General features: G+C 44.2%; 1 protein-coding gene across 1 annotated transcript in view; it reads right to left on the reverse strand.

Moving 5' to 3' along the window:
- Positions 1-663: 663 nt before the first annotated feature.
- Positions 664-12,223, reverse strand: part of gfra1a (gdnf family receptor alpha 1a) — an 83,649-nt gene continuing 72,089 nt past the window's right edge. The window contains exons 9-10 of the mRNA XM_069144145.1: positions 6,033-6,080; positions 664-3,856 (exon numbers count right to left, since the gene is read on the reverse strand). Of these exons, the coding sequence (XP_069000246.1) occupies positions 3,704-3,856; positions 6,033-6,080 (201 nt within the window). The 3' untranslated portion in view covers positions 664-3,703. The remainder of the gene's footprint in view (positions 3,857-6,032; positions 6,081-12,223) is intronic.

Genomic DNA, 12,223 nt, shown 5'->3' on the forward strand with positions numbered 1-12,223 from the left:
AGAAACGAGACGAAAGGATATCGGGGGGGTGGGGGGGGGGGGACATGCTGTGACAGACACGTCCAAAATATCATAAAAATGGCTCAAATCATCTTTTACGGCTGGCACAGCTGCACTCCACTAATCACCTGCCTGAAGAAGATCTTATTGATAAAAATGTTGCACATGAATTATTATTCATAAAACGTTGTGGGATTACAGCAGTTCATGGACTTTTTTTTCCTGCTATCAAGATTCCCTTCGGCCCAGCACCTGCTGAAACTCTTTTTGTCTTGGATGTCCGTACCCTTTAGTGCACCCTGCTTTTGTTTCTCCCCATGCAGCAGTAGATAATAACAGTATCACAGGGTGCTCAGTCAGCTGGATGTGCCCCCCCCCCCCCCCCCCCCCCCCCCCATGTTAGATGGCCACATCTTTAAAAAAGTTGTGAGAAACCTCAGATGACTCCTGCTTCTATCGTTATGCTCCCTGGGGCTCGGCAGCCCGAGGTCAGCACCATTAACTCCCGAGGTCTCATCGGCCTCTTCGGGATCACCACCGATGACCTCGACCTTTTCTTTCAATCACCTGTCACCTGTCCGTCTTCCCCACCGGTTTGTCCGCCCGTCCGTCTTCTTTTTCCATCTTCCTGCGGCGAAATAACGTCACGTACAAACAGTCTGGGTGATTTAACCGTTTTTTAATTATAACTTTTGTACAATAGATTTTACATTTTCACAAGCTAAGAAGTTAATGATGCCAGATAGCTGAGGGAGTCTGCATCTTCCAAATAACAACAAAAACAAGCCATTTCTGGTGACAACAGATGGGATGGCGATGGACAGCAAACGTCTTTACCATCTTTACTCTTTAAATCCTCCTTCTCATGTCAAGGAGGTGAGGAAGTGACCTCCGCTTTGAGGCCGTCTGAACCGCCTCTATAAACTTTACTCTCTTATATATATATGTGTATATATTCCAGGGCCCAAGGAGATATGACGCTGGGATTCAAATATAAAATGATCAGACATCCTGTAAGACACTTTTCGGAGAAATGTCATCAGTCCCGGTCGGGTTTTTGTCGTGTAACAACATTTCTCTTTAACTTTCCATCCGAACTGCACAGATTCAATTTGTGGGAATTTCTTCCCACAAGCCAAACTCAGGTCAAATACACCGTAAAAAAAACAACAACCTTCGAAGGCATGGTGCAGAATATACAGAATATATTTGTCTTTGAACGTAAACTTTATTTCACCATGCAATGTGTTTTCTCTCTCGTTCGACTTCCAGCTGTCGTCGGTGTGATTATTTTAGCGGTGAAACCAGAATAATTCCCACGACTGCACCGAAAAACTGGTAAAAAAGTTGAACGATTTAAACGTGCGGCGGTTCCGCCTCATTCACTTCAACTCATCGAAACAGCAAACAATTCGTAAAAGATACAAAAATAAGTTTAAACCTCGGCCCAAAGAAAAAAAACAAGAAAAGAATCAACACTATATTTAAGCAACGCCATAAATGGGGCTATGGTACAAAACAATATGCTTCTAGGAAATACAGTCATCTTTAACTACAATAGGAGAGTTACACTGATATCCTCTTTCTCAGATGCAATAATAATATCATGTACATAATGGGAGAAATATACATTTAAGTTGTTATAAAAAAACAAAAACAAAAACAAATATTCTGGCTTATTCAATGTACTCTATGTCGTATCTGAATGTCAAAATAGCTCACAATGCTCTGAAATAGAATATCATCAGACATTTATTTGTCCAATTCATAGTTTCAGCCAAGTACATACAGTGCATATACCATGTTTATGCTCGGTAAATAACATTTAGGTTCTACTATGTACATTAATGTTGTTTTTGGAGAAGCTACATGAACCTAAGCAGCGAGACATCAACGCTGCCGTCAGCGTGAGCAGCTGAACATGCCGCGGTGAGGTATGGAAACGTCCCGGTCAACGAGCTGCAGGGAAGTCCGTCCCAAATGAAAAGCTTGGATTTATTGGTAGGGGAGGAGGGGGGGGGGGGGGTGTCCTAAACCATTCATCTGATAACATCAGGTTACCCACCAGTCCTCGGGAGCAGACATACAAAATACACTTCATAAGTCACGTTTTAAAAGAATAAAAAGTACAAAATAAAACACAGAACTGAGCGTTTGCTGAAACTCGTTCCCCCGAAACAGCAGCTGTCCGATCACAGCTTAGCAACCGTAACTAGGCACAGCTGGTCTGTCAAAATGTCAAACTCCTCCCTGAAGGATCATTTTTTTGCCAGATCAACAAATTTCTCATACGGCCGTAGACGGCATTCAAATTTGGAAATCGATGAGTTTTAATTTGTGAAAAATTTCAAGAAACATTTGAAATCAACGGCAAATTCTTTCTACCGATTTGGAGTCTTTGACGGCGCGCTGCTGCGTCTGAACACCGAACTCGACCGTCGGCGCTGACGGTCGCGAAGGTCGGCTGGATTTTAACAAACGGTCAGTTAGCACTTCTGCCCCGAACACAAAAACACGCTTCGACGGTTTGAGGCAACGAAGTTGCACCACAGAAGAGACAGAAGACGACGCGCTGATTTTACTGTTGACAACAATCGACAAACACTAAGCGTGCTCTCTGAGGCTCGACGCGGCGAAGTACGGCCAAATCGGAAAGAAAAGAAAACTGCGGCGGCGGCTCTCGAACCTTCGGTGAAGAGACTCTGAACGCGACTCGGACAACTACGAGTTTGTACAATCAGCGATGGGCGGAGCGGGTCGGGCCGTCCGCGGCGGCGTCCCGTCCCCGCCGGCGTCCCGTCCCCGCCGACGTCCCGTCCCCGCCGTCTCCGAGCGACTCCGGCGGCTGAGAAACGAGGTGGAAAGAAAAGAAATCAGAAAGCGTGGCGCTGCGTGTGTTCCCGTGTGTCTTCGTCTGAGCGCGTGAACACGTGTGTTTCATGGAACTTCGTCCGTGTGCTTTTGCCAGCGGCGACGTGTTCAGTTTGAGCTGCAGTTCGGGCGCAGATGTTGTTGTTTGGTTTTATTTAAGTTGACCGATGTTCGTCCTGAATAAAAAGCCTTTTTTTTCCCTACAGTCGGGTAAACGTGCACGTGGACCTTCTCATTGAGCTCATAAAAAATGTAAAATACCAGAAGACGTCATTATCAAAACATACACTGACCACAGAGGAGACTGAGTGACACCTAGAAAGGCTGCCCGAGTGAAAACACCTTTACTGAACTGAGTGACTTTTTTTTTTTTTTTTTTTTAGGCGAAAGATCCCACCGATAGGCTCGACACACACAGACGTGGGGGAACCGATGCTAATTTACATTATGTTGACCGTTCCTCCAGTACTTTCTCGTCTCTCCGACCCGAGCGAGCGTCACACGAAGACGCTTTAAATCCCCCTTTTTATTTTTTTCTCAAATCGACACACACCGCCAAAACTGAGTTAACATGTAGAGCAGATCACTGTTTTAGCACGCAGCTGCAATGCAACAACAAAAAAAGCAACAGCAATAAATCAACAAAGTTTCCCAAAAATTCATAAAAAAACAAAACAAAGTAGGAATCAAAAGAGAGATCGAATCCAGAGGGAAACAAAAGTACAACAGGTATTACTGAAAAGAAAGGATATCATTTCTTCTTTTGCTTTTTCTTTTATACAAATGTGTGTTTGTCAGTCCCTTCGTAGCTCGTTGCTGCGGAGCGGCGAGGCTACAAGCAGCCCGGCGAGGAGAACGCCGGCAGGCTGCAGTACCAGAGCCAGACCAGCGGGGGCAGCAGGGAGGCCGGGCCCGCGGGCCGTCTGGAGGCAGCCGAGTTTCTCAGGATGGCGTTGGACGTGCTGGGACCGTCTATCTGAGGGTCCTGAGAGGGATCAGAGGGAAAAAAAACGGTAAAAAGAAAACAAAAAAACAGAGAACCCGGTTCTCCGGATGTCCCGTGCATCCAGACGTTGTTGTTTCCTGCTCGTAAGTGGACGCGTGCTGCGTTCAAATGGAGCTTGTGAGGTCGTGGTTACAACATAAGAAGTCGTGCGCAAGTCGTGTGCTTGGCGTTCAAGTCGTAAAGGCACTGTTGCTAGGCAACGGGGACGGCGTCCTAGAAACTTAAAAAGGTTAAAGGAAATTTAAAAGTCCCGACACCGGGAATACCACAAGAGGGCGCCGTTCATACGGACTCTTCTCGTGTACGCGGTGAATACGTAAATACATCTGAACGCAGCAAGCGACTGAAGTTCAGAAAGAACAAAGTTCAGGGAAAATTTGGAGGAAACTCAACTGAGCTGCTGATTATCAATACAAAAATAAAAATAAAGTAAACAGTCGGATGTATCGCAGTTTCTTCCTTTTAATTTTGTGACATTGCTTTCATACTACTTTGTTAGTATCCTGGAGAACGACGCCTACTTTCCACCCGACACACAAGCTTTTAGTCTTTTTTTCCGTTTCAGTCCGCTGGATATAATTTACAAAGATGTTAAATTACAACATGTTTTTGCAGGTTTCTGTTTTTTTTAAACGAGTCAGCTGGAGAAAGATTTTCAAACCAAGTCGAGGAAATCAAAATCTGACATCTGAAATGAGACAACAAGCTTTTTGTCATTTGTGAAATCAAGAACTCGTTCTGAAGAAAATGATCCCGTGTTGCTTCGATCCTAAAAGCTTTACTTTCCATCTTTCAAAGTGTCCGTGTGTCCGGAGACAACGTGGACCGGCCGGTCTGGACGTCCAGATTGCCGCGCCGGACAGTTTCATGAATCAGCGGTGGCAGCTGCCTCTGGATCTCATCCGCAGCACAGCTTTTTGTTTTTTGTCCGACAGCTTGATGAATGACGATCAAACATGAACAACAATGACATAAAACGCCGCCAAGCATTTCAGGCGAAGCGTCACTTTTCTTTCTTCTCAACGGATTGAAGGGAGTATTTATCCGACTACCCGTAACACACACTGCACAAATCCATTACACGACGAAACCCGGGAGGTTTGTTTGGCATCTCGTATCCACGGAGACGTTTCCATCGCATCCGAGAAGTGACACGAATTCAATAAAGGGATCGATTAAAAAAATAAAATAAAAAAATCCTCAAAATATGAATCTGCTGCGACGCATTAAAACATCAAAAGGTAGTTTTTTCTAAAGCGAAATGCCACAGAAAAAGTACATCTGCGTGTGCTTCTTTGAATTTGCATGTGTGTGTGTGTGTGTGTGTGTGTGTGTGTGTGTGTGTGTGTGTGTGTGTGTGTGTGTACGCCAGAGCTTCACAGAGCGCTAATAAAGCTGCGAGCTAACGGCTGGGTCATCTCCCCCAGACCTGGCCCAGCCTCCATTAAATGTCAATCCAGCGCATAACAGTGCCTTATTATTGTACAATGACATTTGCAGTGAACTTTAAAAGCCACCAGATAAGCAAGCGATCCCATTTCAGCCTCAAAGGAAACTACAAAAGACGAGGAGTTTACAGAGGAGGCAGGAGGAAGGATTGCCGTGGCAACCACTCTGAGGGAGGGAGGTCAGAGGTTTCCAGCAGCGAGGGCGGATTAAGAGTCGGGGATGATTTGGTAACTTGCGATGTTGCCTTGTGATCCCAAATAAAATGGTTTTCTGGGATAAAATTGAAAGTGTTTGATTTTTTGCCACAGAAAAAGTTGTGTGCCGTTTTTTTATTTTTTTTTAATCAAATTTAATCAAAAGATCGACCGCAAATTTTGACCTCAAAACATCGATATTCTAATAATCAGCTCGCAGAAAGACAATTTTCCGCTCCGGTTATTTTGCACTTTGATTTCCTGTCGAAGTCTGTCAGTGTTTTCGAACATCTTTACAGACCTCCGACTAACTGCAAGATAAAAGGTGTGAAAAGATTCATTCTGACTTCTGTAGGGAAAAAAAAAGTCTCAAATGAAGTGACAACGATGGCCGCCAAGACAGTGAAACACTGAATTATTCAGAACGACTGAATATCTGGTCGGTTCGAGGTTCAGCAGGAAGTGGGAGTTCTTCTTGTGGGGATGGTTTTTCCTAATAACGATAAACTTACCACGCAGAGGACTCCGTCCACACTCGAGTTGGACTTCAGCTTCTGAGCCTGCAACAGAAAAAAACACAGAAAACACGGGTTTGTTGGAGAATCGGCAGTAATTCATCTGCTCTGAGCAACGATCGATGAAACGATCTAATGAGGGGAAATATTCTGTCCGTACGTTAAAGGTAAATACGACACGTCGGAGGTTCAGACGCTGCGGCTGAACTTGGTATCACCGGCCGCCGTCCCGCCGATCGGATCGTAAAAGCAGATTGGAAACGAAAGCCAAACTGGAAAAACTACAATAACCTTGGGTGAGTTTCACCCCGAGAGCCCGTTAAACTTTTAGAGCCTGCGATATTTACACTCAGAGGAGAACAGGGTGTGTGTGTGTGTGTGTGTGTGTGTGTGTGTGTGTGTGTGTGTGTGTGTGTGTGTGTGTGTGTGTGTGTGTGTGTGTGTGTGAACGAAGGTTAGAGGCTGACGACAGCCGTGACTGTGTTCATATCAGAAGATTAAAGGTACAACATGAGCGTATTAAAAAACGACTTGGTTACGACTTGTTCAGGATCACCTTCAAAATAAAAGAGCGCTGACTTTCACCAGGTGAGCTTCTGGTCTCCGGTGTTGAAGGTACCAACTCGGACCTTCTCCCCAACACTTACTGAAGGTGGATTTAAGGAGTGGACGATGTCCCCTCGCTCCCACGGTGAGACACACACAGACATCAGAGGACACAAACCGCTTCTGCAAAAGGCAGCACGGCTATAAAGCAAGTGTCCGTCACTGAGTGAGTGAGAGATCAAGGTTACACCGCGACTTTTCAAATTAAAAGCCCTCCAGGTTTCACACAGGGTTTCAGCCATATACCAGGCTTTCACAATAAATGGGTTTTTATGAGTTAAATCTTTTATTAAAACTCTTTATTTGACACTCATCTAACCAGTTTGGCCACACAAGAGTTGTAAGGAAAACATCTGTGTAATTGTAGATATGCTAAGCTTTTCAAAATAAAGCACAACGTCAGAGTTTCCTCTCAGGAAGGGAAGCGTGTACTCAAGACCTCTTTTCTCCAGTTTCAAAATATTACATAATTAAATAATGAATATTCATGAACAGAACAAAATAGCACAAATATATTTGTAGAAGTGAGTGCATTAGTAATCATCCGTGTGTCCTCTGTCTGGACTCTTCAGGTAAACATCTGAACACATTACAAGTGATTACCACTTTTACTGATTGCAAACCCACCGTGAGCCAATTTCATGATTTGCAGCGCAGGTTTTGTAATCAGCGTCTTGAACATATTTCTGTTGTGTGTGTACTTGTGTTAAACATCTGATTAGAGTTTGGGTGTTTTTTGTGCTGCAGGTTTAGGCCTAAAAATAAATAAATATAATCATCCCTTTACTTTCTAATGACCCGCAGACGGATTCTCTGTATTCAGGACGGATGCTGTAAGACAATTTAACTCCGGTTTTGGCTTCTGTGTGTGTGTGTGTGTGTGTGTGTGTGTGTGTGTGTGTGTGTGTGTGTGTGTGTGCAGGCTGTAGGTGTGACAGAATAATAAATGGCTCCAGTATTACAGTGCAGTGAATTCAGACCCAAAATAGGAGGCTGGAGAATATAGCTGGCATGCTAATCCAGTAAAGTGAGGAACTGTATTCGGCTATTTCACCTTTACTTTCAGCGCTACCCCCCCCAAAAGAAAAAAAAGAAAGCTTGGGGTGGAATGAGGCCTATAAATCACGGCGTATTTGCAGGCCTCTGCATAAAGACGCAAACAGAAGAACCAGCCGAGAATTTCAAGTGTGTGAAAATCCACTAAACGCGATGAGCATCAGGTTGTTTTTCACCGCGAGGTACCATCTGTGTTTCAGAGACGCGTTACGAGTTTTAAACATCCTGAGAGACAATAATGACTTTAGACTTTTACAGCTCGTTTTGCTGACGTCGGAGATCTTTGAAAATGTTTTCGACAACAAAACATTTTGGAAATTTGAAATTATCCGAATGTGAATGTTAAGGACGCAGATGGAGGCAGCGTCCACATCTGCTGCTGCATTGTTTTTATTGTAATGTTTTCCATGATGACTCAAAACAAACAAATGCAGCCATTTAGAGGCTGATCTTTACAGGTTTTGTTTTGCAGCAACAACTATTGTAAATATCAGTTATTAATGTCCTGATGGGACATTTTCTTTTTTAAACAAACAAACGCAGCCATTTAGCCGCATTTTTTAACTCTTCTGTCCTGTTTTGGGCTTGTTGTTGTATATTTTTTACGTATACATTTACGAGATGTTTGATATACAACAAAGGTTAACAGGTCTTCTTGAATCTTCTTTTCTAATGAATGAGGGATTATTTTCAGATGGACCTCCAGAAAACTAATAAGAAGGAGTGACTTTAGCTAACAACACCGAGATAACTGATGGACACATTTTATTCACTTTGGATTTGATGAGAGAAGTTGAATGGGAGTCTATGGAGCCGGAGGCTTTTTGGAGCCGACCTCTAGTGGCACTCGCTGGTATTGCAGCAGAAGACACTTCTGTTATCGGAACCATTTTTCAGACCTGGAAGTTACGAACACTTTTACACATTTATATACACTATTTACATATGGTTCTCATCTCAAAGATGAAACTACAGACACGCTTCTTATCAATACTGCCGACAGTGTTTTCTGAGGATTATCCAGAGTGAGTGGGAAACACGTAACTGCTGAGTGTTTAAAATGCAATAAAATGTATTCCTGTTGTTGTTTTTTTCAATGCGATCAGCACCACAGAGGAAATTCAACTGACCTCTACTGTAATAGAATCCAAACTCTTGTCGGAGATGGAAGAACGACAGCAAATAACTGCGTCAGTCGAAATCACTGGGATTATTGTAATTTGGGTGAACTGACCCTTTAAATTGCATCGTGCACTTACGTATCATTTACATCAAAACTATACAAACCTGCATAAATTGTGAGCCTCGTAATATTAAAATAAACTGCCATGCTCATAGAAATCCCCCCCACCCCCCCCAAAAAAAGATTGCGTCTTCCTGCCTCGTGCGTCCACGTGTTTTTTCTGATTTGCCTAATACCTGCCTGCTTTCGGAAAAAGTCACATTAGCATGTGGTCCATTTCCATATTTGTCCAGGACACTTCCTGCCTGGCTTCGGAGTCAACTATATTCATAAGGAGAGGCTGCCGGAGCCGCCGGGGGGGTTTGGAAACTGTGTGTGCGCGTTTTATTTGCGGTGTGTTTTTTGCTGCGAGGGCCAGCGAGTCCTTCTGTGATGAAAGAGGACCGCAGACGTTCTCGTGTTTTTAATTCCCTCTAAAAAAAAAAAAAAAACTAAACAGGGAAAAAGGGAGAAGGTTTCTTTAAACAGAGAAAATCACACACACAAAAAAATCTTTTGACTCAGGTTGAAGCTTGTGGTCAAAATTCATTTTAAAATATCTCGACTGAACGTTTCACGAAGACGGATTGTTGAACTTGACCTCCTTCATCTAAAAATAAAGATCGGCTGTTTCCTTCTTTTCTTTTCCAGCGGAGGTAAACGCACCTTTGAAAGTTTGTGCCGGACTCTCATTGGCTGGAAGTGGAAATGTTCTGAGGCCACTGGTTAATGGTTGTTATTCTGCATGTGTGTGTGTGTGTGTGTGTGTGTGTGTGTGTGTGTGTGTGTGTGTGTGTGTGTGTGTGTGTGTGTGTGTGTGTGAGAGAGAGAGAGGGAGATCAACGAGCAGAGTGGAGTGAGTCTTCTGACAGGCCTGTCCCCCGAGTGTGTCATTACAACAACGTGGTCCGACTTCATGCTCGCAAAACACAGAGCTGTACACTCATAAAAATCACACACATACATGCATGAAAGCACACTCCCGTACACCAAAGATGTTGTACACACACACACACACACACACACACACACACACACACACACAGACGTATACAGACACACATACACACACACACACACACACACACACACACACACACAGACTAGGAAAGTGGTTAAACACAACAACTCTCTCATTAACTTGTATCTGACGTGCTATCAGAGCAGTGCCAACAGCACACACGCATCAGTACACCACCGCAGCTCATTATCAGCACAGACTCTGTGTGTGTGTGTGTGTGTGTGTGTGTGTGTGTGTGTGTGTGTGTGTGTGTGTGTGTGTGTGTGTGTGTGTGTGTGTGTGTGTGCAGCCGTACAGTCCTGCAAGTTTAGTTCACCCAGAAAGAAAGTGTAGATAGACACAATTACACACTCCAGCCTGTGCGCGCACACACACACACACACACACACACACACACACACACACACACACACACACACACACACACACACACACACTCTTTTAAATTCTAGTCTTGTTTTCCTGAAAACAGTCGTGGACACACAGTCAGAGACGCGATCTTGCGACCGACCGACTCGTTCTCAGGATGAAGTGAAGATGACGTTGAACGTGTCACCGACGCCGAGATCATCTGCAGCTTTTCCGACGGTCCTGAATATTAAAATGCAACTTTCAATCTGCGAGAAGGTGCAATCAAAAAGTTCGGAGACGACTCGTGTTGCACGCGGACAGAAGAGTGATGACCAGAAAGCACGCATCAAATTTGGAGTCGAATGTTCGGGGCAGTAGGAAGAAGTGGGAGTCCGAGCCGGAGGGGAACAACAGTTGTGTTGTTGTAGGTGGGGAACTTGTACGTTTTCAACGTGCTCCGTCATGTGGGGGGGGACCACGTTGCCATGGCGCCACGTTTTCTCACAGGAATTTAGTGACTTCCTGGATTTAGAAAGCCGTCTTTCAATAATGACACAGCTTTCAATTTCCAGTTTAGAATCTTTCAGCTCATTGTTTTGGTTTTTCACAACCCACAACTTGTGATTCTGCTCTTATAAACCCAGTTTCTAACACAAGCAGCAGTAATTTCTGGGATAAACCCCGCCCCAAACTGCAGGGAGGCGGAGTTAGCGAGCAGCTGGTGAACACAGAGTCACGATTTGAATTTCATTCGTCAGCCGGCCAGAAACTCGTCTCCCAATGAATTTTAATGATGCTTTGTGTTTGCGTCTAACACTCACATTTCCCATTAAAATTCAATCAGGTGATAATATGTGAATAATTTGTTTACATCTTGTTCTGCTGCCCTTCAAAAAAAAAAAACACAAACATCCGTCAATACAACTTGAAGATTTCTGAGTGTTTCAGTTACAGTGTTGTGAAATATCTGCAGATTGAGGCTGTTTAAAGTCAAAGACACCAGACTCCCGTATCATAACAGACATAATTCACGTGACGACTGCAACAGATCGGAGCACCGTAAACAGAAAGAAGAACATAAAAATAAAAAGAGATGTTTGTAGTTAAAGATTGCCGTTTGAAGAAACGATGAAGGTGGATGTTCCTGCGAGCGTCTGTGAACAGTAACTTTAGTGATTTTTATGACGCTGCGGTATTATTGGATGTGAAATCCCCCCCCCCCCCCCCTCCCGTCATCGCTCTACTGGTAATGATAGTATTATCCTCACTTCCTCCCCGACCTGAGGAGGAGCCCGTCGCCGGCGCTCAGGATTGCTGCGAGTGATCCGTCCGTTTCATCAGCCAGATAACTGTCGCTCCTGCAGAGCAGGAGTGGATGATCCCGCCGAGAAATACCGTTTCACAGCCTAATTGGGCGCAGCGGGGGCTTTACAGGTACACACACAAGTACACACACACGTACACACACAGGTACACACACACGGGTACACACACGGGTACACACACACAGGTACACACACACAGGTACACACACGTACACACACGGGTACACACACGTACACACACAGGTACACACACACGTACACACACAGGTACACACACACGGGTACACACACGGGTACACACACACAGGTACACACACACAGGTACACACACGTACACACACGGGTACACACACGTACACACACGGGTACACACACAGGTACACACAAAGGTACACACACGTACACACACAGGTACACACACACACAGGAGTGTGTGAGCGGCTCAGCTGACACACCGAATCCACATCAATATTTTCTCAAATATTTTAATGTAATTCGCATTTTTCTGTGTAAAATTGTAGGAATTGTAAAAAAATTGCAAATTGAGAAAGAAAAATGCCCTTTTTTTTTTTTTTTTTTTTTTTTTTAAAGCACTATCTGATGAAGG

Source organism: Embiotoca jacksoni, unplaced genomic scaffold, assembly GCF_022577435.1.
Source record: "Embiotoca jacksoni isolate LCO1_2020_lvr unplaced genomic scaffold, fEmbJac1.0.p SCAF_12, whole genome shotgun sequence".
Classification (NCBI taxonomy): Eukaryota; Metazoa; Chordata; class Actinopteri; family Embiotocidae; genus Embiotoca; species Embiotoca jacksoni.